Source organism: Typopeltis vanoorti, chromosome 10 (assembly GCF_054136105.1).
Source record: "Typopeltis vanoorti isolate ZY-2024b chromosome 10, IOZ_Tvanoo_1.0, whole genome shotgun sequence".
NCBI classification, from domain to species: Eukaryota; Metazoa; Arthropoda; class Arachnida; order Uropygi; family Thelyphonidae; genus Typopeltis; species Typopeltis vanoorti.
Genome location: NC_143558.1, coordinates 10,825,823 through 10,848,927, shown reverse-complemented (window position 1 = coordinate 10,848,927; position 23,105 = coordinate 10,825,823). Strand labels below are relative to the sequence as shown.

The following is a 23,105-nucleotide window of genomic DNA, read 5'->3' as shown; positions in this document are numbered from 1 at the left end:
TAATCTTTCCAGATGTCTCACCAAGCACCTCGATTGTACAGCTCAGGATTACTTTTGAATTATGTTTCCACCAATCTTGTACACTTTCCAGTCCATCTGAAATCCTCTCTAACACCCTCTCCTTTACGATTCCTCACACCCTCCTCTTTTAAGCGAAACCACTTAATTGTCTTCATCCCATGGCATCCAGAGGTTTTTATCTTCGATCTTATTTTAAAGTCTGCACACAGCAGTCGGTGTTGCTGTGCCACTTGATCTGTTGGAATTACTTTACAATTTGTCACAACCTCAAGATGCTTTCTTCTAGTCAAAGTGTAGTCAATTTGTGAACTGTTGTTACCACTCCTAAATGTTATCAAATGTTCTTCCCTCTTGTAGAAAAACGAGTTCACAATTGCCAGATCAAATGCTACTGCAAAGTCCACAACCCTCTCTCCTTCCTGGTTCATCATTCCCACTCCGTGGCCACCATGCACCCGTTCACGGTTGCTATTCTGTCTCTCTATTTATCTGTTCAAGTCTCCTCTGACAATCACCATCTCATTTTCTTCCAGTTCCCTCATTTCTTCATCTAACACGTTCCAGAACTCATCTTTCTCCTCTGCTGTACAACCAACTTGTGGGGCATATACACATAATACGACCACCCGCTCTTTTCCAAGACCCACTTTCATTCGAATGATCCTATCGTTCCTTCTACCGATCCAGTACTTTGCCCTTCATTCTGCCACACACCACAATTCCTACACCATTTCTTCCCTCGTTATTCACTCCAGAGTAGAACAATTTATATCCATCTCCCAGTTCCTTTGCCTCCCCCCCCCCTTCCACCTTGTCTCCTGCACACATAAAATGTCCAACTTCCTCTTCCGCATCATGCCTGCCACCTCTCTTCCCCTTTCAGTCATGTTTCCAACATTCAGTGTTCCCACTCGCAACATCCTCTCCACCTGCTGGGCTTGCTTCTTTAGCCGCACCCGCCCTTGATGTGGTAGCCCTATTCCACTTCTCGCAGCTGTAGGGAGATGTGGCTACACATCGCTTAAGGGGTACGCCCTAGCCCTTATATCATAGTTTGAGCTGGCATTGAAGTTTTACGACCGGATGCCCTTCCTGACATCAACCCTCGCCATTTATCCAGGCTTGGGACCGGCAGCTATTGAGGCTAGCTTGCCTCCTTCGGTGGCTGCATAAGATAAAATGACTTAGCAAGATAGGAAAGACTCACCCCTAGACCTCGAATATTCTAATAGCATCAGGGGAGAGGAGAAAGAAGAGGAGGGACTAGTCTACAGAATAATATAACGTATGTATATTACATGAAGTAAGGCATGGTCCAGCATCTGGTACCTCGGGTTTGCCGTGCCCATACTCACTAAAGTGAGCCCTTGAGGTGATTATGGAATGTTAATATCAGCAGAAAAATCAAAAATGATGGCCTTTAAATGATAAGATCCAGTAAAAACTAAACTAGTAATAGATAAATGAATTCACCTGTTCTAAAATCTTGTTAACTACCTATGATGTATGCTTACATACAAAAATGAAAAAGATATAAACCTAAAATTTGCAAAATATTTAAAAATAACAGGCGTAATTAACTCTATATTTAAACCAAACCTAGTAAAAAAAACAAACCAGACATTGTATGGAAGTGAAATCTGGATAATAAAACAAAAAGACTAAACAAAGATTAATAACAGCTGAAATGAAGTTTATGAAAAAAACTGCAAAGTATACTCTATTCGATCACAAAAGAAATGAAGAAATTATTAAAGAATTAAACCAGTAATCAGTAATAAAAAAAAAAAAAATTAATATAAACATAAATGGATGGAACACGTTGAAAGAATGAAAAGTGAAAGATTACCAAAACAGCCCTTAAATTACGAACCATTAGGAAAAAGAAAACTAGGACATCCTCTTAAGAGATTCAACGATGAACAGGCCACTCTAGGCATAAATCCCCTTGATGGGCATGATGATGAAGTTAGTAATGGTGCAAATTTTTAATGTAGTACTATCATAATTATCCTGCCCATTCCCAGAGAGTGCATATCACAAATTTGATGATGATGATGATGAATGTCTTGTATATTGTAAGTTTAGCGTTTTGACCAATTTCTCTATTACTCTATCTAATTTTATTCATTAGACTCCCCACTATATCAGTCTTATATACTCTACCATCTATTTCCATATTTAATTTGCCATCTTTACTAAAAATTATACCTTGCTGTGTACCCACATTAGCCCAATTTAGCACCATGTGACTTCTTTCCAAAATTGAAATCAACAATGAAGGGTATGTGCTTTGCATCAATACAACAAAATTTAAGCACCCATGACAATGTGCCTAAAAGAACTTAAGAAAGATGGCTTCAAAAAGTGGTTGGAATATTGGAAATGTTAATCACACCTTATAGGATTATCTGCATTAAGTAAACAGCTGGTACTAACATCTACAATTTTGACATGAGGTTTACCGTCACTTCTTTAGATGATAAATAACATTGAATATAGCATACCTCCTATCTTGTTGTAAATCTGTTCATCTTTCCCCTGTATCTCATTCTATTCTAACTGCTTACTCCAACTAATATAAACTATGTAATGCTCAATATAGTATCCTTTTACACCATGCTATTGTAACAATCATTTTGAATGCCTTTTCTCTTACCATATTCCTTATACATATCTCAAAAATTAAATAGAGATCCTTCTTATATTCCCAGGATTTCTCACTGTTCATCTTAAAGTGAAAATCTCCAAGTCTTGAATCACAATTTTCACTTCGAGAAGAAGAAGTGAAAATCTAAAATGATCCTTGCTGATTTCACTCATTTTACAAGTACCTTTTCCCTAATATTCTTAGCCTGTTCTCATGTATTCTTGCATAAACTTACTTGTAACATTCAGTACAAAAATTCTGTAATTTACATCTTCCAGTTTTATTTCTCTTTTTATAGATGGGCACTGTGAAGCTCTGCTGCTCATCTGGTATTTGACTTTCTGGCTGCCATGCATTCTAAATTATGGGTACTCGTCCATTCAGCAGCATCCAACAAATCATCTTATCTTCTGGTTTGCCATTCCATAAGCACACGACAAATTGTTACTTATGCTTTCTCTAGCAAGCACAAGTAACAATTGGCCATCTGTTAGGCAAATTAATCTGTTATGCTAGAAAGGTAAAGACTTTTGCTCTCCAGTTGTTCAATTCACTAATAATACGTCTAGTAATGGATAGCCATTGTATCAGTTGCTGGATGGGAATGATATTGACACTGCTTCAGATTTATTTAAAAAATGCTTAAATGATGCAGTATCAGAATTTATCCCTAGAGTTCAAAGAATAAATAGAGTAGGAGTGAAACGAATATGCACTCTTATTAAGCAACTTAAAAAAAAAAATGATGTTGAAGGAATATGGTTGTGTATAAGAATGATGTCAGTTAAGAAAATTATAAGGCCAGAAGAGGTACAGCTATTGTACAGATGACTAAGTGGCGGTGTGAAATGAAACTAGCTCTGCAGCTGAAGATAACCCCAAAGAATTCTGTTGTTGTGCTGGAAATAAAAGAAAAAAATGAATGTGAAGAATAATTGTCATCAGTGCAGATGGTGTACTGGTGGCAGATGCAGAAGTGATTGTTCAGCTAACACGTGTCCATTTTGCTAAAAGTTTTCAGTACTACTGGTACACTGGATGTCAGGTGTATGAGGAGGAGGCACTAGTGCTGATGCATAAAATGAATAAAAATTCAGCAATAGTGATGCTAAGTGTATTCAGCTGAACTGACTGTGCTGTTGACCTGGCTGTATAATTTGAGTTTCAGCTCAGGGAGATTCCACAGGAGTCAAAAGGATGTATAATAATCCTATTGCACACAATGGTAGTTTAATGACCAATATATCTAACTATATTGATGAAATTGACCTATATGTATGTCTGGAGTGGTGAGGAAGATTTTGGAAAAGTTGGAAGGTGCTTGCATACTAAAATGGGTTTATATAAAATCTATACTTTGCAATGAAATGGATTTACTAAGGGGAAGAGTATGTTAGAGTAATTTTATCACATTAAAATATTCATATTAAAATAACTTAGAAATAAAAGAAAATACTGTAAAAAGGAATTACAGGTGATAAAGTGACATGAAAAGTAAATATCCGGATATTCTAGATGTCTGTATTAATTACCCTGTTAACAGGAATGACAGAACATGCTAGAAATTGCTAGAAAACTGTAGTATATCTTCCATGTGGAAAGCCAATAATAGTAGATTTTAATTTTTTATTGCATGTTTATTTCATATGATATTTTATTGATATACTGAAAACTGTAGTCTTGTAAACTATAAAAGAAATTTCTGTTTTGTAGTATAATTTGTTATTTTAAATTCATGTTGACAGGTCACTTGTGAAAAGGCATTTGTGGTCTGAAGATGCTCCTAAAAAAAGTAAAGAAGAAGATGGTAATGAACTTGTAGATCCTTTGCCTTTGAAGCTTCAGAAAACTGTGGTAAGTATCTACTCTTAAAGTGGATATGTAATACAGTGAAAAAATGATCATAAGAAAATTAAAAATTAATAAATACCTTGTGAAAGGTAATCCATTCAGTATTATATAGTCACATTCAAATTATTCATCATTTGTAATACTCCTAATATGATTAGATCCAAAAAAAAAAAAAAGATGGAAATGTATGTAAATTTTCTGTTCTATGAAATACAGGAGATACTCTGAACATATCAAGTTTATTTGTAAAGCTTATTGAGACTGATGATATGGGAAGTATCAAATTGACATGCATTACGGAGACAGAGATACAGAAAATATAATACCATACTTGTTGACATCATATATGAAATTAATTACCATTTAATAGTAAACCATCATATGAAGCATCAATGGAGTTGTTTGTTATATGTGAAGTGTGAAGTAAACAGCATGCTTTGAAGCAGTCAATAAGACATACTTTAAGCATCTCATTGTATTCAGTTTTGCTGTGGTTAGTGGATAATTATTAGATATGTAAATCACATTAGACAAGAAATTATATATTAGTTTTGATTCTTTCTACAGCTATGGTGTATAACAAGACATACATGTTAGGTTTTCAGCAGGTATTAATTCAACTCTATATTGCTGATATTTCAAGTGAAGTATTATCAGCAGTCTTGGTTTTGTGTTAATGTTTTAAGGCTGCAGTGTTGTGCTAGGTGATGAAGTGAATGCCAATGCAAGTATATGTCAATGTGTAACTTTCAGTAAGCAGAACTTTATTGTGAACCAATTGAACGATATGAAATAACCATCACGAACAATAAATTTAAAGCAATTCAAAAATATCGCAGGGGGGTTAGGACTTATTTCCATAATATTTTTGATTCATTTATAAAAGGAGATAATGATAAGCATGTCAGTACTACTAATTATGTCTTCATTTTTCAGGTTTTTCTAATGGGATGTTTAATGTTAAAACTGTTAGGAGACCTCCATGTAGCTCAGAAGAAATGTGAAAACCATTTGAGCCTCTGCCACCTAAACTATATTTTATTGGCTGAAATTACATACATATTTTGTTGTTCAAAATAATAAATTTTGTTATTCCATCACCTTTCAATGTATAAGATCACATCAAAGCTATTCCCATCCCATAGATTCAGGTTACATCTGAAAAAAAAATAGCCAAGGAACTAAATAGAATGTTCACACCACTTTTAAACAACATGCCAAACTAGTAGTCTGTTTCTTTTCCTAAGGGAAAAAAAAAACTGCTACCAGAAAGTGTGTAATTTATACAGACTCATTTACAGGTTATCTCCTCTCCTTTGTATAATCCACATCCAGTGCTGTATGAATTAATTAAAAATCTTAATTTTGATGTTCAGTTGTGCTGAATTCCCAGCCACATTGAAATTAATGGAAATAAGACTACAGCTGCTAGATCAGCTCATACTTTCTTCACATACTGTTTGACAGTACCATATACAGACTACAGACATTTTATAAGATCAAAGCTAATTGCTCAATGGCAATTCTCATTGCAGGAAGCATCGACAAACAAATTACCTGAAATTAAGCATTGATTAGTCAATGTAGAAAGAGAGGAGAGGAAGTTGTTCTTGCTAGGCTCCACATAGGTCACAGTCATTTTACATTGTTATTTAGATGACTAATGATCCACTTATGTATTTGAAAACTGCAACACGTCTTACTATTTCTCATATTCTGAAGTGACAGCACTTTACACTAGAGGAATGAATTTTTACCTATCTAGCCAAGCCAATACACTCAAGCAGATGTTATTAGATTCAAACAGATTGCATGATGCTTTTAACCTTCTACAAAGAATTAATTTGTACAAATACATTTGGATGTAATTTTGTTTATGTGTAGATACTGCATTGCTAAACTTGATTTCTGTGCATAAATATTGTTTACTAATTTCTTTTTTGACTATTTATGTACTACTGCAATCTTTGTTGTAATTTTATTTATATGTAGGTACTGCATTGCTTGGCTTGGTTTTTGTACATGCATATTGTTTACTAGTTTATCTTTTACTATTTTTTTACTGCTGTAACCTTTGCTGTGGTGCAGTATGACCTTTGCTGGTTTTGCACCAATAAACCATCAACCAGCCAACCAACCAGTCTTACCCTCCTTCCACTCCTTCAGCACCTTTCCCATGCCGAGATCAAAGGAGCTGTTAGTTCTTTAGCGCATTTTGTCAAAACCCGAGGCAAAATCCCATCTAGTCCTATTGCTTTACTGACATCCAGAGTACTCAGCATTAGAAACACCTGCACTTCTAAACCTCGAACCACTCCATCCTTCTAGTATTAAAACTTACTTCTTTAGGATAAAATACCCCAATAAAGTATTCATTAAACAACTCCACTATGTCTTTTGCATCAGTCGGTTTACTCCCATATTTATCTAACAGTGTTAGATACAGTGAGTTCTTCCACAGTCATTCCTCCTCCTCCTCCTACTGTCCTCATAATGAAAGAATTCCTCAGGATTTTCTTTGGATCTCAGGACCAATTTCTTCTTATATTCCAATTTTGACTTCCTAACTACTAGTCACTCTCCTGGCCTGAGTGTTATGTTCTTCATGCATCTTCTCTCCATCCCCCTCTGCATATATCTCTTCCATAACTTCTTTTTCACTTGCAGTTCCAATTTGATATCGTTTGTCATTCACTTTACACCATATTGTGTTCTTTTTTTTTTCACTCGCAATATACAACTTCTCATTGCTGCTAATAAATAGTCCTTCTTCACCAATTCCCAAGCACTGATGATATCTTGACCTTCCAATTCCTCCATTGGAACTGCCCCAAGCTGATTTCTAAGATTATTATAATCACCTGCTTTATAATTTCTCATACATTCCTTTCTCTTTGATGCTCCTGCATGTCTATTCATCTTCGAAGTCAAAACCACATGGTCACACTCTCCAACTGGTAGCAGAGATGTCGTTTCAGTTACAATCAGATCTTCTGATGCTATGCCTAAATCCAAAACTCTTGAACCTTGTATTCCTTCTACTGCATGTTGCCTAAGAGAGTTTCCCATGAGAAGTCCAGAAATTCCCTTCCTCTACTAATACATACAGCCCTCTTCCCAAATTATACTTCTGTAGTTGAAATCACTCATAATAATCATTCTTTTTAGACAGTTGAGCTTGGTAAGTGCAAACATCTCCCACTATGCTCCCTGGCTTATAGCAACACCCCACTAAATATCCTGTCTTCTTCACCTACACTTCATGCCATATGCTCTAAACTATTAGTGCCATTGCCCTCCAAATCCTCCACTCTCAGAGTTCACAACTCCTCATTAATCATAAGTAGTACTCCACCACTGTGTTTGTCATCTTTCTTATCCTCCCAAAAAATGCTATACCCTACTACTTCTATTCCTGTCAGTACATCATCTTCATTCTACCATGTCTCAGTAATCCCAGTAATCTTAGCGATCGCAATAAGACTGAGGCTACCAGTGCCACCAATTCATCTCCTTCATTCTGGATATTCCTGGCATTAACATAAAGAATCATCATACATAAGGATTCATCATTCCACAATGTATTCCCACAAGAGGCCACCCTTGCTACCATCCACCCTGATAATTCTAGTTTCCCCTGCATCAACACACTGATTTATTCAGAGAACAACATTCTCTCCAGATGCCTATGTCCCTCCTCGTTCAAATGCAATCTGTCTCTCACATGCAGTTCTTTTCTCCTCAAATGACCTCCAAGTATCTGCATAATCCAAGTCTCTCTTTCGACACATTCTGGCTATCCTACTATTCATTATCGATACTCTTCTCTGCAGCTCTGCATTATCATACCTGGGCAACACACTCACTCTCTTCTCTTTCTCAGAGTCTTCTTTCTTCCATACAACTTCAAGTATGAACCTCAGATCTCTCACCACCCGATTCACACTGCCTCTCAAGTCGTTTGGGCCCACCATCACAATTATTTCATCCACTCTTTTGCATCATTTCATTGCCATAGTCACACTGTCTATCATTCCTCCAAGCAAACACGCTTCACATTCTATCTTGCCTGCCATGAATCATTGAATCTCCATACATCATACCTCTTACCACTCTGTTTCTTCCTTGCTCACCTGCATCCCTCACTTTCTCTCCTTGTTCTCCCACTTACCTGCTGTGCCGTCCTCTCTCCATCCCTGGTTTCTGCACTGTCACCTTTCTATCATTCATATAACTTGCTCATCTACTCCGATTCACTTCGCATTAATTTCTTCCAGTCTTCTGATCTCTTCTTTCATGCTTCTCAATTCTTTTGTCATACATTCCACTCTTCTTCTTTCAGTGTATCTATCTCTGTTTTTGCAAACTATCTACTCTTGCTGACATTCAGCCTCCCAGTCAACATCAGCTTCGAACACTACACCATCATGCAACTGAGCTTGATGAGAAGTATTATCCTCCTTGCTTAAATGATATCTTGGTGGTTTTTGTATTTCTTTAGGTGGAGCTACTTCCCCACATTAAGTGGAGATAATCTCCTCTTCCAGATGTTTCCATTGCAACAGTTTTCTGATGTAATTGTTATCCAGAGTTACGTAAAGCAATATTTGCCTGTAATAAATTATTAAGTTTATTCCTTCCCATCATCCTTTTCCTGCTATAAATTGTATGTGTTCTTCTGGCTAGTTTGTCTGTTTTCCAATATAAAAAAGCCTGAGTTCTGGGTGGAAAACTCCTGCACTTCCTTGTGAGACTGCTTAACTCTGGAGAGACCTGGGTTTGAATCACATCTAAGATGTGAAGAACCTTTGTCAGGGCTTTTCAACTAAAGGTGAGTTAGCCTGTCTCATGTATAGGTAGGGGGTTGTTCTCCCAGAAACTTGGATTTTTCGTCCCTCAAAACAGGCACACTAGCTATTAGAATACATGCAATTAATATACTTAAGACACTGCTTTCATAGCCTGAGTTGCTTCGGCCATAAATCTAAATAAACTAAATAATCCAAATCAGTTAACTCATCATCATCACTTACAAAACTCTGATAAAGGTTCTTCACATTCTAGATGGGATGCAAATTCCAGTTCTTTCCAACAAAACAGTATCATTGATAATGATTGAGCTATGGAGGCTCTAATTAAATTAATCTCTTAATTTACTGTATTCTGAACTCTAAACCTGTATGGCTATACTTATTTTTACATTTTACAGGAAAACCGTTTACGTTCAGATGCCATTCTTTGCATTCTTATTGCTGTTTTAGTGTTTGCTGTACATGTTAGCACAGTTTTCATTGTATTACAGGTAAATGACTTTAACTGAATTTAAATTTAACTAAATTTGATTTCCATACTGAATTTAAATTTAATAAATTACATTTATTTAATTTAGTTCAAGTATTTTTTTTTATACAGCTGTTGGGAGCCAAAGTGTTGTCTGTATTCCCTTGAAATGGATAAAATTGAGTATCTTGCAATTATAAAATTCTTTGTAAAAGAAGGTTTAATGCCAAAAGAAATTTATTCGTAGTTCATAAAAGTTTATGAGCACTTTTCTCCTTCGTTTTTGACAATTAAGAAATTGACTACCGAGTTTAAATGCAGCCATACCAACCTTGGAGATGATCCATGTGATGGATGTCCAAAAAGTGTAACAACACCAGAAATCATTGATCAAGTGCATGATATGGTATTGGATGACCAGCAAGTCAAACTGCATGAAATTGCCAAGCCTATAGGCATTTCAAAAGAACGTGTAGGATACATTTTGCATGAAGAATTGCAAATGAAAAAGCTTTAGCAAGATGGGTGCAGCGCTTGCTCACAGCAGATCAAAAACACATGAAAATCTCTAAACAGTGCTTGGAGCATTTTAGCAAGAATATAACTGATTTTGTGCATCAATTTATCACTATGGAAGAGACTTTGATTCACCATTACACACCAGAATCCAAACAGTAGTCAAAACAGTAGAGACAGAAGCCAGTTGAAAAGACAAAGTCTGTTCAATCAGCGGGAAAGGTCATGGCATCATTGTTTTGGGATGCTAAAGGCATTTTGTTTATTAATTATCTTGAAAAGGGTAAAATAATAACTGGGGAATATTATTCCGATCTTTTAATCAGACAAGAAAGAAAAAAATCATCTTTCATCGGGACAATGCACCTGCCCACAAAGGTGTTTTGGCAAAGAGAAAATTAAGGGATCTGCGCTATGAATTGTTGGAACATCCACCCTATTCCCCAGATTTGGCTCTCTCTGACTTCTATCTCTTCCCAAAACTAAAACTCTTCCTCGCTGGTCAGCATTTTTCTTAGAATCAAGAGGTGATTGCAGCCGTAGAGGAATATTTTGCAGATCTTGCCGAGAACCACTACAGTTTGGGATAATGGCGCTGGAGCATTGCTGGAATAAATGTATCAGTCTTAAGGGAGATTATATTGAAAAATAAAAATAATTTTGAAATTATAAATTTTGTGTTTTCATTGTTAGGCCGAGAACTTTTTAGACCACCCTCGCACGCACACACACGCGCGCACACACACACACACACACCGGTATCCAAAAGCTAAGGATGAACTACATTTTTACCCTGTATATGTAAAAAGTTTCATGACTACAGCCAAATATGGACATAACTTTTTTTTGCTAGTATACTAATAAATTATATTACACAAAAAATGTGTTATAAATTTCCTACAAATTAAATTGCAATATGTTTTTGCAAAAGTTACAAATTTCTTAAGGACATAGTGAAGGAATTAATGTACAGTGCTTACAGAAAACTATGCAGAGACATTTCTGTATACAATATGTTTACTCGGATTTAGCTCTCAGAACATCACACCATGCTTAGCACCAAGTGATTCAGGACGTCTTGAGGCAAACTGACTCACTCCTCCTTCAGAGCAATGATAAGGCCTTGTTTCTTTTCTAGAAGGGAATTTTAAGCAGCAATGCATCTCTTTATTGCATCCCAAATTTGTTGTGTGGGGTTGAGATTTTGCAGAGTGTGCTGGCCACTCAATTCAATTAATATCCTCAGTCTTCAGAAGTATCTTTACTGTTCCTGTATAATGTGGTGTGTTAATATCAGTAAAAATGAATTCTTCGCCTACAGCATCACTGTATACACACACACTGAAAAAAAAAAAAAAATGTGTTTTATGCGTGTTTAACAACTTCAAATAATTTCATTGCCAGTTTGGAGGAATGACAAAACTGTAGCTTTTTTAAAACTAAATGAATGTCTATCAAATCCAGAAAAACTACAGATTTCTTTCTTTACTCTGTAATGGCTAACAACTGTATGAAAGGATGATTCTCAACACACTTAAGTCTTATCATTACATTAGACTTTTCTGGAAAGCAAATGTGCTGATTTTTGCCTGTATTACTCCACAAGTGAGAACTAGATGGGATATAACACTGTTTTATTATATACTGTACTAGTTGTGTTTGACATATCAGGAGAAATATGTGAATAAACTAAAAGAAACAGGTCATATCTGGTAACATCTGATTAGCAAAAACAAGTGTTCTCTGCCGGGTTGGCAAGAAAAAGACCCAGAGGAAGACCAAGATATAGGTGGATTGATACAGTAAAAAGTGCCACAGACCTTAACAAGGTTTATTTCATTAGGACTACAATCTCATATGCATGTTGTTATTGCTTTTGGAAAATAAGAGTTCTTTTTGACTTCATTTGTAAAAGTCTGTGGTAGTCTATATTTTTGTAAGTGCAAAAATATAGACCACCTGTTGTATCTGTTGATACCTTGAGAACTGCAGTTCATGTTTTGCATGTGCAGATTATACAAATACAGTATGAATAAATTAATTTCACACTTTCAAACTTCATGCAGTATTAAACCAGAGTTGCAGACAAATCATAGAATGCATAAAACCAAGAAAAGTGACTAATCTCTCTCTTCCTCTTCTTTGATATAGCCTCACCAGCTATTAGAAGTGTTCTTACAATAAAAGTGCTTGTAACAACTAAAGAAGTGCAGACTCCATTTTATGAATAAAATCCAGCAAGGCATCTCACTTCGTGTCAGAGCTTTGTTTTCTTTAGGACCTTGTCAGATTGACAGCAATTATTATGCTAATATCTACTTCAGCAAAAAAAAATCACTAACATTAACACCCAGAATAATTTACAGCTACCACTATCAGAAGAGCCACCACCTGAAAATAATAAAATCTAGACACTCTTCAAAAATGGAGTTATGTGAAGGATTCTCATCTCTCAAGTGTGGTGAAACAGAAACAAAGGATTTTTCATGTGTTCACAACTAAATTAGCCTTTCACTGTCAGATAATTTGCTAAGTGCACAGATGCTGATATTCAGTATGCCAAATTCTGGCTGAGCATCTGAATTTTAATATTCATTTTCCTTCTTATATTACTTTTATTATTATTATCTTTTTACTAAGTATTACAAGCATTACTTCTTATTTTATGGTTTATGTAATTTACCTGCTGATTTTTGAGTTTTGAATGAACAAAAAATAAATGAAGCTTTGGTGCCACTGTTAAACTCCAACATATCACTTATGAATACCTTGCATTTTTTTTCTTAAAATTTTTTCCACAGGTCTTAAAATCTGTTCAGCTTTATTATGTACTCACAATATTTTAAATAAAATAAAATCAGTAAATAGGTGGCAGGACCTTTTAGAGAATGTGATTTTTTAAGTAGACTAGTAGTTTGTTTTCAAAGAGAACAAAAACAGATTTAGTTATCCATTGCAAATGCATAGTAAAACAAAATAGCCGGCACACATCAAATGGCTCTGGGTTTCAGTGCCATAGTTTATTCTGTATGTACCATCACAGTTTCTCATACATATCTATTAGAATCTTTCCAGATACTTCAGCAAAAGTTTGTTGGTCATGTGTAGCTTATAGATTTTTGAACATCTCCACATAGCTACTGGCAGAATGCAGAAACAAAACTCTTGCTCTTTTATAAAGAATGATAAATTTCTGAAAGGAAGATGGAGAAAATATCCTCTGAAACCTAATTAATATTTTTTTTAAATTTAATGATAAGTTTCATATCTTGAATAGTATAAACTTATAATATACTCTGTCAAATAGTACATTATGTTTTGTTTTTTTTCTTTAGCCATATCTAGAGTTAGTTATTCATTTATTGGCCATAATTTGGGGTCTCCTGCATCATTATCTTTTGCCTCAGCTACGAAAACAGCTGCCATGGTTATGTTGTGCCCATCCTCTACTCAAGGCCCATGAATATCCACAATTTGAAGTGAGAGGTAAGATTTAAGAGCAGGAGTATATATAGATTATTCATTGCTCTGGTATGAATAAATTTTTCACTAGCACATAGGTTAAATTTGTTATATTAATAAAAATGAATTCCAATAAGCTATATTCATCTTTGGATATCTGTAAGTAAATGTGAAAAAAAAGTGAATTCACTAGCTTTTTATTGTTAAATACAGTTTATTCTTACTACATTAAACACTACTATAAAAACTTGAACACCCATTCAAACTCCAAAGGACAAATGTTGTAATAAAAGAAATTCGCTATATTAAGCTACTCATTATAGCAGACTATTTGTCTGGTGGTTATAAGTTTGCTATGGTGAGTCAAATGAATGAAAATATTTCTTGATGTTATTCAGATCTGTTAACCTTGTATGAACCAGGTTGAAATTTGGAAAATTAAGGAAAATATTTAATAACATCAGCCTAATAATAATAATTACATATGGATATTTTTATGTAGATATTTTGAAATTCTGCTCTAGAAACTAAACCAAGCCATATCATGCAAAGCAGGGTAGTGGCCACTGTAGCAGTGAAATTCATTTACCATGTAAATACATCCACAAATATCTGTCAGTATTGAGATTTGAATCCACAATTTGTTGATTGAAGAGTAAAAGTGTTATCAAATCTGTTGAACTGTTTTGGGAATTTGTTGCTTTGGAAGGGTTGTAAAGAAGTACTTCTTGGTTATTAATAGGCTTTTATTTGGATAAATTTCCTCTTATTCCTCAATATAAGAATGAAAATATCATTAATATAAGAGGAAGAATGACTGTGGAAGATTAACCTTAATGAGTGATGATGGTCACGAGGAGACAGAAGTGGATAAAATAGTTGAGTTACTGAGTGACCACTTTGCAAGCATATATCTTCCTAGTGAGGTTACTGCTTTAACCTATGTGACAGACACTAATGTGGGAACAGAGATGGAAGAATTGGAGGTTCTTAGGATATTGCAGAATCTCAATGTAAATATAGCTGTGGGATTAGATGAGATATCATGTATTACCAAAACAAGCCTTAAAGTACAAGCCATTAGGAAAAAGAAAACCAGGACGTCCTTTTAAACGATTCAACGATGACTTCTAAGGCCGGAACAGGCCATACTAGGCCTAAATCCTTGATACGTATGATGATGATGATGATGATCATGTAGGGTTTTACAAGAATGTGCAAGGGAACTGACAATGCTTTTGACTAAGTTGTTTAAGTCTCAGCTCTGGTAGAGTTCCTAGGGAGTGGAAAGAGGGCAAAATTATTCCTTTGCATAAGGAAGGTTCTAAGACTATAGTAGCAAATTATAGACCAATCAATAATTTACTAACTTTTTATAATAGAGTAATAGCTGAGGTGGATAAAGGAAATGGCTACAGAATGATTTTGCAAAGGCATTTGACAGAATACCACATGGAACTCTGTTATGCAAATTCAAACAAATGGGGATGGATATGACACTGGTTAAGTGGATAGGAATGTGGCTGCTGGAGAGATATCAAAAAGTAGTGTATAGACGGGCAGAATTGAGTTGAAAACAGGTGACTAGTGGTTGCCACACGGTTCAGTTCTGGAACCGTTGTTGTTTAATTTGTACATAAATGATATAGGAAATAACCTGAAAGGAAATATTCAGTTGTTTGCTGATGACGAAATTAGGTAGAATAATAGTTAATCAAGATGATGTGGAGAGCTTGCAGGGTGATTTAAATAGGCTCTCAGCATGAGCAAAAGATAATGGGTCAGTTTAATGGCAAGAAATGTAAAGTTATGCATTTTGGAATAAACAGATTACAAGCCGTTTATCACATGATGGCACTGTACTCCAGGAAATAGATGAAGATAGAGATCTAGTGGTGGTGGTAAATAGAGAGTTAAAGTTTAGAGGACATTTGCTAAGGTTGCCAAGGTAGCCCATATGATTACTTGGCTATTGAAGAAAACATTAACAAGTAGAGATAAGGAAGTTGTCATTCCTCTTTATAAGGCCTTGATACACCCACATCCGGATTACTTGCTCACGTCTGCTCTCCTGGGTTTCTTGGGAAGGAAGAAGCAGTGGAGAGGATTCAGAGGTGAGTGGCCTGTGGAATGTTCCCTGTGAGGATAGATTGAAGGTGTGTGGATTGCAGAAGTTAGTTGATAGGAGAAAAAGAGGGGATATGATAGAAACATTTAAGTTGCTTAAAGGATTTTATAGGATAGATGCAGTGGAAATGTTTCAGCGCTTGGCTAGATGGACCAGAACAAGAGGTTATTTGTTCTGGTCCATCTTCATTCAATTTCCAAGAGATTCCTTGGAAATTGAATGAAGGTGTGGTCAGTAAGGGTATGAGGACTAGATTTTTTGCTTGGAGAGTGGTGAATGAGTGGAATGGGTTGCCAGAGTGAATTGTGAGTGTTTTGTTTGTTAATGTTTTCAAGGAGAAGTATGATAGATTGGGTCTGCTGCAATAAGTCTTCTGCCCATATAATAATAATAATTTAATGCATGTTGAATATAATATAGCCAGTATTATCCAATCATTTATGGGCTTCCTATTAATGAAGCTTTTACTTATCTCTACACTGAATATAAGTACACACCACTTTCATGACATCCAGTCCTGAATACAATATTTAATATCAATTCTGTACTTTCCTATTTCCAATTTGAAACATAGTTCTAACATTCCATGTTGCAATTAACATTTTTTGTTTAGGTGAGTGTGACCTCATCTGTTTCGAAGGTTCCTGTAGGCTTTGCCCTTGGAACTTTATCAATGCATTGTCTTCTTGCCAACTTAAATAGTGGTCATCAGGAATCTGCAGGCCAACACACCTGACACCTGGTATACTATTTTCTTGGGATTTCAGTTTCCATAATCAGTGAATTTTTACAGGGGAAGGTGATTCACCCATTTCCCAACCCTCCTCCTTTATCCAGGTTTAGGACTGGGGCATGGGGGAAGACCATCCCACTTAAAGCTTGCCAAGCAACTAGTACATAAACTTGCTGCCATCTGTGCTGCAAGAGGCCATGAAGTGGTATGTGGGACACACACTCAAGACCACAAGTATTTCATGGAGAATAGATGTTCTTAGTATGGCAACATATGTAAAAGACTATCTTCTCTCACTGCACATTACTCCTGCTTTTTGTCTTCATCCTGAAACATTTACACAACAATAAACTCAAATAGATATAGTGTCATTAGAGTCCTGAAACCTCCCCCCCCCCAAAAAAAAAAAAAAAAACATCAAATAAACCTTACAAAAAAATTCGTCCTTATCTACTTTAGCATTCATGGCATCAGGACCACCTGAAATGATATACAATCATCTACCAACATACAGTCCTGATAAAATCCCAAATTACAGCAACAACAACCATCCAAACTACACTCGGAATGATTCCTCCTGTCCCAAAGTGGTACATATGTTTTTGTGCAGTCTGATATCCCTTGGCAGTGGATGTCAAATCTCATATATATATTTTTTTATTTTTATTTATTTATTTTTTTTTAATGTCCACAACTCCAACTGGCTGATTTTTCCCAATCTACTGACCAACCCAGAAGAGAAGTTGAAATAAGAAATGACCTCCGACAAACTATTCATATACCCTCAAGAATACATGATAATCCTCTCCATTTACCCAACATTACAGTTCTTTGCTGCATCAGTCTTCTTATAGGCACACTATCAATGGTGACTTTTCGTTTTGGTAATTCTGATTGTAATCTCATACAAGTTTCATCTCTAGTGCAGTTGTCCTCCCCTCAACCCATTTACAGCCTGATGATTATCATTTGGCCATAAAACAATGGGATGTTGGAATATCTTCAAAACCTTTCCATGGTAAGGCTACTATTCTTGCTCTCCAGATCCAGATATTTGTAATGATAATGCTATAGAAATTATTTATGTTGAAACGGGGGCCTTCATGATCTACATGGTTGAAAGTTTTCACTTAATATCTAAGCAATTTTTTTTCCCAAGAAGTATGCCAAGGAGTTTAGTGGAGAGGGAGGAAATAAATAATATTGCAAAGTGCTTTTTTATCATCTGTATATAGTGGAAATAAGATTTAAAAAAAAAAAAGAATATAGTGGAAAAAATAGATACAGTATATTCTATATATAGGAAAATGTTACATAGCCTCCACAACTTCAAAGAAACTTCTCATAAGTTCCTAAAGCCTTCTGTTTAATAGTAGTGGTGTCTACTGGTATGCGTTTTTCAGTGTGAACTTCAATTCATGTTAGCAGCGTCTTTTCCATTTTTTTCTATAACTATATCTCTGGGAAGACGACTTAGCACTCAATTTTGTATCAGAAGCTATAGATTGTCATATAGCATTTTCATTTTTCTTAATTGTTTGGATCATAGCTTCATTCAAATTAAAACTTTTGCTAACAGATGTGGAACCTTCATCTTTTGCGAGCTAGTCTAAGATTTCTGTTTTTGTTGTTTCATCTATCATTTCTGTCAAGGCAGAAAATATTTTCAATTTGTTAAATAAATCATGTTATAAAATTTTAACTTAGTATAAAAAAAAATTAAAGTTTATTTTTTTCAAGATAATTATAACAATACTTAGCAAGATTACCTTATTTTTGTGAATCATGTTATTTCAAAACCATGTAAAAACAGGATTGGATGTATATATATATAAGAAAAAGCTTGCCTTAATTATTAATTAAAGATTATAAAAAAAGAAATTCAAATTATAATGAGCTAGCTATACTGAAATTAATGTGAAAAGATTTCATGGTTGGGTCAAAACAAGAATAATTGAAATGAATTATGCATAACCGTTTTCTCTAGTGCAATTTTTAAAGATGAAGCTATGGTTGTAGAAATAGTTAATAAGTATTTTGCAAGTGTGCTTTTTTATTTATTTATTTTTTAATGTTAGACTCATACATAAGAAGTTTCAACTTGTAGTATATTGGTACCATGTATTGAAAGAATTCTCAAATGCATGGAAAGATTTATATGTTCATAGTACATACAACTTATTTTCATGGTATTGATGACAACACAGAATGATAAGAAAATAATATTTATTAACTTATTTGCTGATATTTCATTGGTATTATATTCAGCATCTTCACAGCACAAAAGCAGTTTGTCACAGTACACAAAACAACAATTTGATATAACAGTATGACTAGTTTAAAAAAATTGTAATAGACAACACAAGGAACTAAAGTCCTAATTAGTTGCCATGTGTGTTGGAAAAAGAGAGAAAACAAATATTAATTAGATCTTAAAATGACTGTCTCCCAGATTTTTGGTAAATTTTTGGTAGCACTTTTGTTTTCTTTAAATTGATTCTGTGTGAAGTGGTATATAAGGCATGGTCTGCTAGACCTGACTTGCCATAATAATAGTGCCAGATGTATTTCTTATGTTCACCAAGTCAACAGTTCTTCCTGTCTGTCCATAATAAGCCTGATCACAAGAACAGGGTTCTTCATAAACTCCTGGATGTGATAAGGAAGACAGTTTGTCCTTAAGTGAATGGATGAGAGTTGCCAATTTGAGATAAGGTTTAAAAATAGTGTGTAGCTGATATTTATTGAGCACTATAGATATCTTTCAGATGTGCCTTGAATGTATGGGATGGTAGCAGTTTTGCTGCAGTCTTGTCTGGTAGGGCAATGGAGGAGATTTCTGGGGAACATTTAGTTTTTTTCTATCCTTTGGAGATTATAGCCATTGGATAAGAAGCTGTGACGTGAGTTCAGCAGTAATGGCATTGTCATTGGAACAAATAGCTCTAGCTCTGTGAGTTAATGTTTTTAGGATTCCATACTGTTGAGCTGGTTGATGGTGTGACTGTTTATGCAAATATTTCCCTGTACGGGTGGATTTTCTATAAAGAGAAAAATATAAGGAACCATCTAGAACTCGTGATTAGTGTATCCAGGAAAGGCAGACAGTCATTAGCTTCCTGTTCCATTGTGAAGTGGATTTTTGGGTGTTGGCGATTTAAATGCACTAAAAATGTATCCAGTGTGTCTGGACCATGTGGCCAAATAGCAAACACATTTAAAAAGATAATTATTTTTCTCTAATAAACTGCGTAGTTTATTGAAGTTTGTTATTTAGGATCACTGTTAAATTTGTCAAGTTATTTCAGCTAGGCTGTTTGATGATGTAGCTAAAATGATTCAGTATATGTTTGCAGTACATATGTTCTTATTTCATAGAATAAGAACAAGTGAAACAGAAAACATGCATCTGGTGTGTTTACTCATCTTACAACTCATGTGAAGGTTGAAACTATTGCATCATTCCACTGGCCATGCATGTGAGTGTGCAAAACTTCTGAACTGAAACCTAATACATTAGGCTTGCACCCTTTTGTGGCTGGGAGTCCATAAAAATTTAATCAACCTCACACACACGAAAGTGTACAAAATATGTAACATTAATCAGCGATGTCTGTGATAACTTATGTAAGAATGCTTGCAAAAATGCATCTATTTTTATGATAATGTGCAATTTTTTTCTTACTTTATATATATAATGTTATCAGGCATTCTCTTTTATGAGAACTCATATTTATGAATTTAGGGACACAAAACACACGTGTTGAAAAGATTATTTTACTAATTTATAATAAAATAATAACTTCACGTTTCGACCCCTGTATTGAGGTCATCATCAGAAGGATATATGTGTATAAGAACCAAGCTACATGTTGTTGCACTCTATACAGGTAAATTACATCTACGTTGTTAACTAATCTTTTTTCTTAGCCTGCCCTCTACTGATTAAAAAAAACAAAAAAAAAAAACATTCCCAATAAAAACTACAATAAACTCTGCTAAAGTCCTCACGTACAAGGATTCTTCTGGAATTATACAGTTTATATTGTTATATTACGATTATCTTCTGGATTTGTACAGTACAGGTTGCTATTGAAGGTTCAGAAAAAAAAAAAAAAAACTATACCAAGTCTTCTTGTATTGAGATTTTTCTTCGTGGCTGCTATGAACGTTGCAGATAGGTCCTCCACATTCTTGGAATGGTTAGACCATCATTTTTATTCAGATTCGGATCATGTTTAAGCATTTCACATGCTTCCTTGAATTTGCACCCGAACCAGGTTTTGGTGCAGTGTAAAGACTTGGTACCTTACCAATCAATTCTGTGGTATGTTTGGAGTGCGTGGTTAGAATGGCTGGTTTTTCCAAATTGGAGGTATTTTGAGTCGTTTGTGTTCATCCTTTCTGATTGGAATGGTTCGCCCTGTTTCTCCTATGTATGGTATGTTACATGTGCAATCTATTTTGTAAACCCCTAGGTGGGCTAGGTGTGGCAGGAGATCCTTGGAAGAACTGAGTAGGTGTCTTAATTTTGTCGGGGGTTTAAAAGTGGTTTTGATGTTGTATTTGTGTAGTGTTCTGTCTATTTTTTTTTTCTGAAATGCCTCTAACATATGGTATAGCAATAGCATTCTTGAAATCTTTTTTGTTATTAGTGGTATCTTTGTGGAGGATCTTTTGAATGGCTTTTATACTGTATCCAGTTTTTATAAAGGTATGTTTGATGGTCTCATATTCATGGTTAAGAGCTTGTTCATTTGAACAAATGGTTTGAGTTCTGTGTTTAAGGGTGCTTATGACCCCTACTTTTTGTGTTGGGTGGCGATAAGAAGTTTTGTGTATGTTCTGTCCTGTGTGTGTAGGTTTGTGGTAAACTGAGAAGGAGAGACAGCCTTGAAGGAAGATGTGTGACAAGTGTGTCTAGGAATGGAAGAGAGTTGTTTTTTTCTATCTCAAGGTGGCGAAGGAATGTATCTAGTGCTTTGCCGTGGGGCTAAATGGCGAAAATATCGTTGACATATCTGAGCCAAATTTTGTGCTTTAGGCACGCTGATTCTAGAGCTCGCTGCTCAAAGTCTTCCATGTAAAATTTCGCTATGGGGGGGGGGGAGTGTTGAGCCCATGGCTGTACCCTCTTTTTGAAGGTAAAAATTGTTTTGCCACACGAAATATCCGAAGCGGAGTACGTGGGCAAAGAGGGTCAGGATGTCGTGTGGAAATATGTTCTGTAAGAGTAAGATAGTACCATTGATTGGGACATTGGTGAAAAGGGAAGTTATATCAAAGCTGACTAATAGATCTTGGTCGTTTAGTGTAATATTTTTAATTTTGTTTATGAATTGGTGTGTATTTTTTATGTAGGAAGGGGAATGACCAACCAATTCCTTGAGTGTGGCCGCTAATTTTTTGGCTAAGTAGTAATTCGGACTGTCAATTCCTTCCACAATTGGATGTAATGGCTTGTCTGTTTTGTGTACTTTTGGCAGACCATAAATTCTGGGCGGGTGGGCATACTGCGGTATTAATTTTTTAATTGTTTCTTCCGGCCACGTGTTAACTGATTTAAGTAGTTCAGTAGTTTTCTTTTTGTTGTGTTGCGTGGGGCTGTAAATTACCATTTGGTAGGTGTTGTGGTCTGATACCAAATGGGTCATTTTTTTCAATGTAGGTTGTCCGATTTAAAACAACAGTGGCATTCCCTTTATCTGCTTTTGTGATAATAATGTCACGGTTATTTTTTAGGGATTTGAGGGCCAGTTTTTCCGCTTTGTTTAGGTTGCTGCTTAATTTTTTGGTTGAATTTAGTAAACAGGCAGTTTCCATCCATATTTTGTCAGCTAAATTGGCGGGGAATGATCTTAAACCACTCTCGATATGATATATCTAGTTTATTTACTGACCTCGGAGCAATGGTGTAATTTAAACCTTTCTCCAGTAGTGAGAGTTCACCTTGGGTGAGGTTTTAATTCGATTGGTTGATAACCAGACAGTGGTTGGCTGCTCCTTTAGAACAAATGGGGATATCCATCCCCATTTGTTCTAATTTGTGTAATGGAGTACCATGTGGTATTCTGTCAAATGCCTTTGCAAAATCCAACAAAATCATCATGTAGCCATTTCCTTTAACCAACTCAGCTTACTCTATTATAAAAAGTTAGTCAATTACTAAGGCATGACCATGGCGTCGTAATTGTCTTGTGCTTTCCTGTAGTTTTAATGCCTGAAACTTTGTTATTAATTGTTCTTTGTTTTTGAGTAATAGGTGCTTGGCCGTGTCGTCTGTGATCTTGTCTAGAATATTCCAAATTTACAGATTAACATAACTGGATAGCTCAAAGTTTAGTTGTAACACTTTGGCTTGGGTAGAAGCTAAGATCTTTCATGCCTTGTGGATCTGTTCTCTTAACAACGCTTTTTCTAGCCTGGCATAGATACGGAGCGCTTTAGCTGATGTAAATTTTTTC

General features: G+C 35.4%; 1 protein-coding gene across 1 annotated transcript in view; it reads left to right on the top strand.

The window, feature by feature from the left end:
• The window catches only part of pcx (pecanex), a 621,557-nt gene that overhangs the window by 430,604 nt on the left and 167,848 nt on the right, over positions 1 to 23,105 (top strand). Inside the window, exons 20-22 of the mRNA XM_090398640.1 lie at positions 4,417 to 4,525; positions 9,732 to 9,824; positions 13,654 to 13,804. Coding sequence (XP_090254766.1) covers positions 4,417 to 4,525; positions 9,732 to 9,824; positions 13,654 to 13,804 — 353 coding nt within the window. The remainder of the gene's footprint in view (positions 1 to 4,416; positions 4,526 to 9,731; positions 9,825 to 13,653; positions 13,805 to 23,105) is intronic.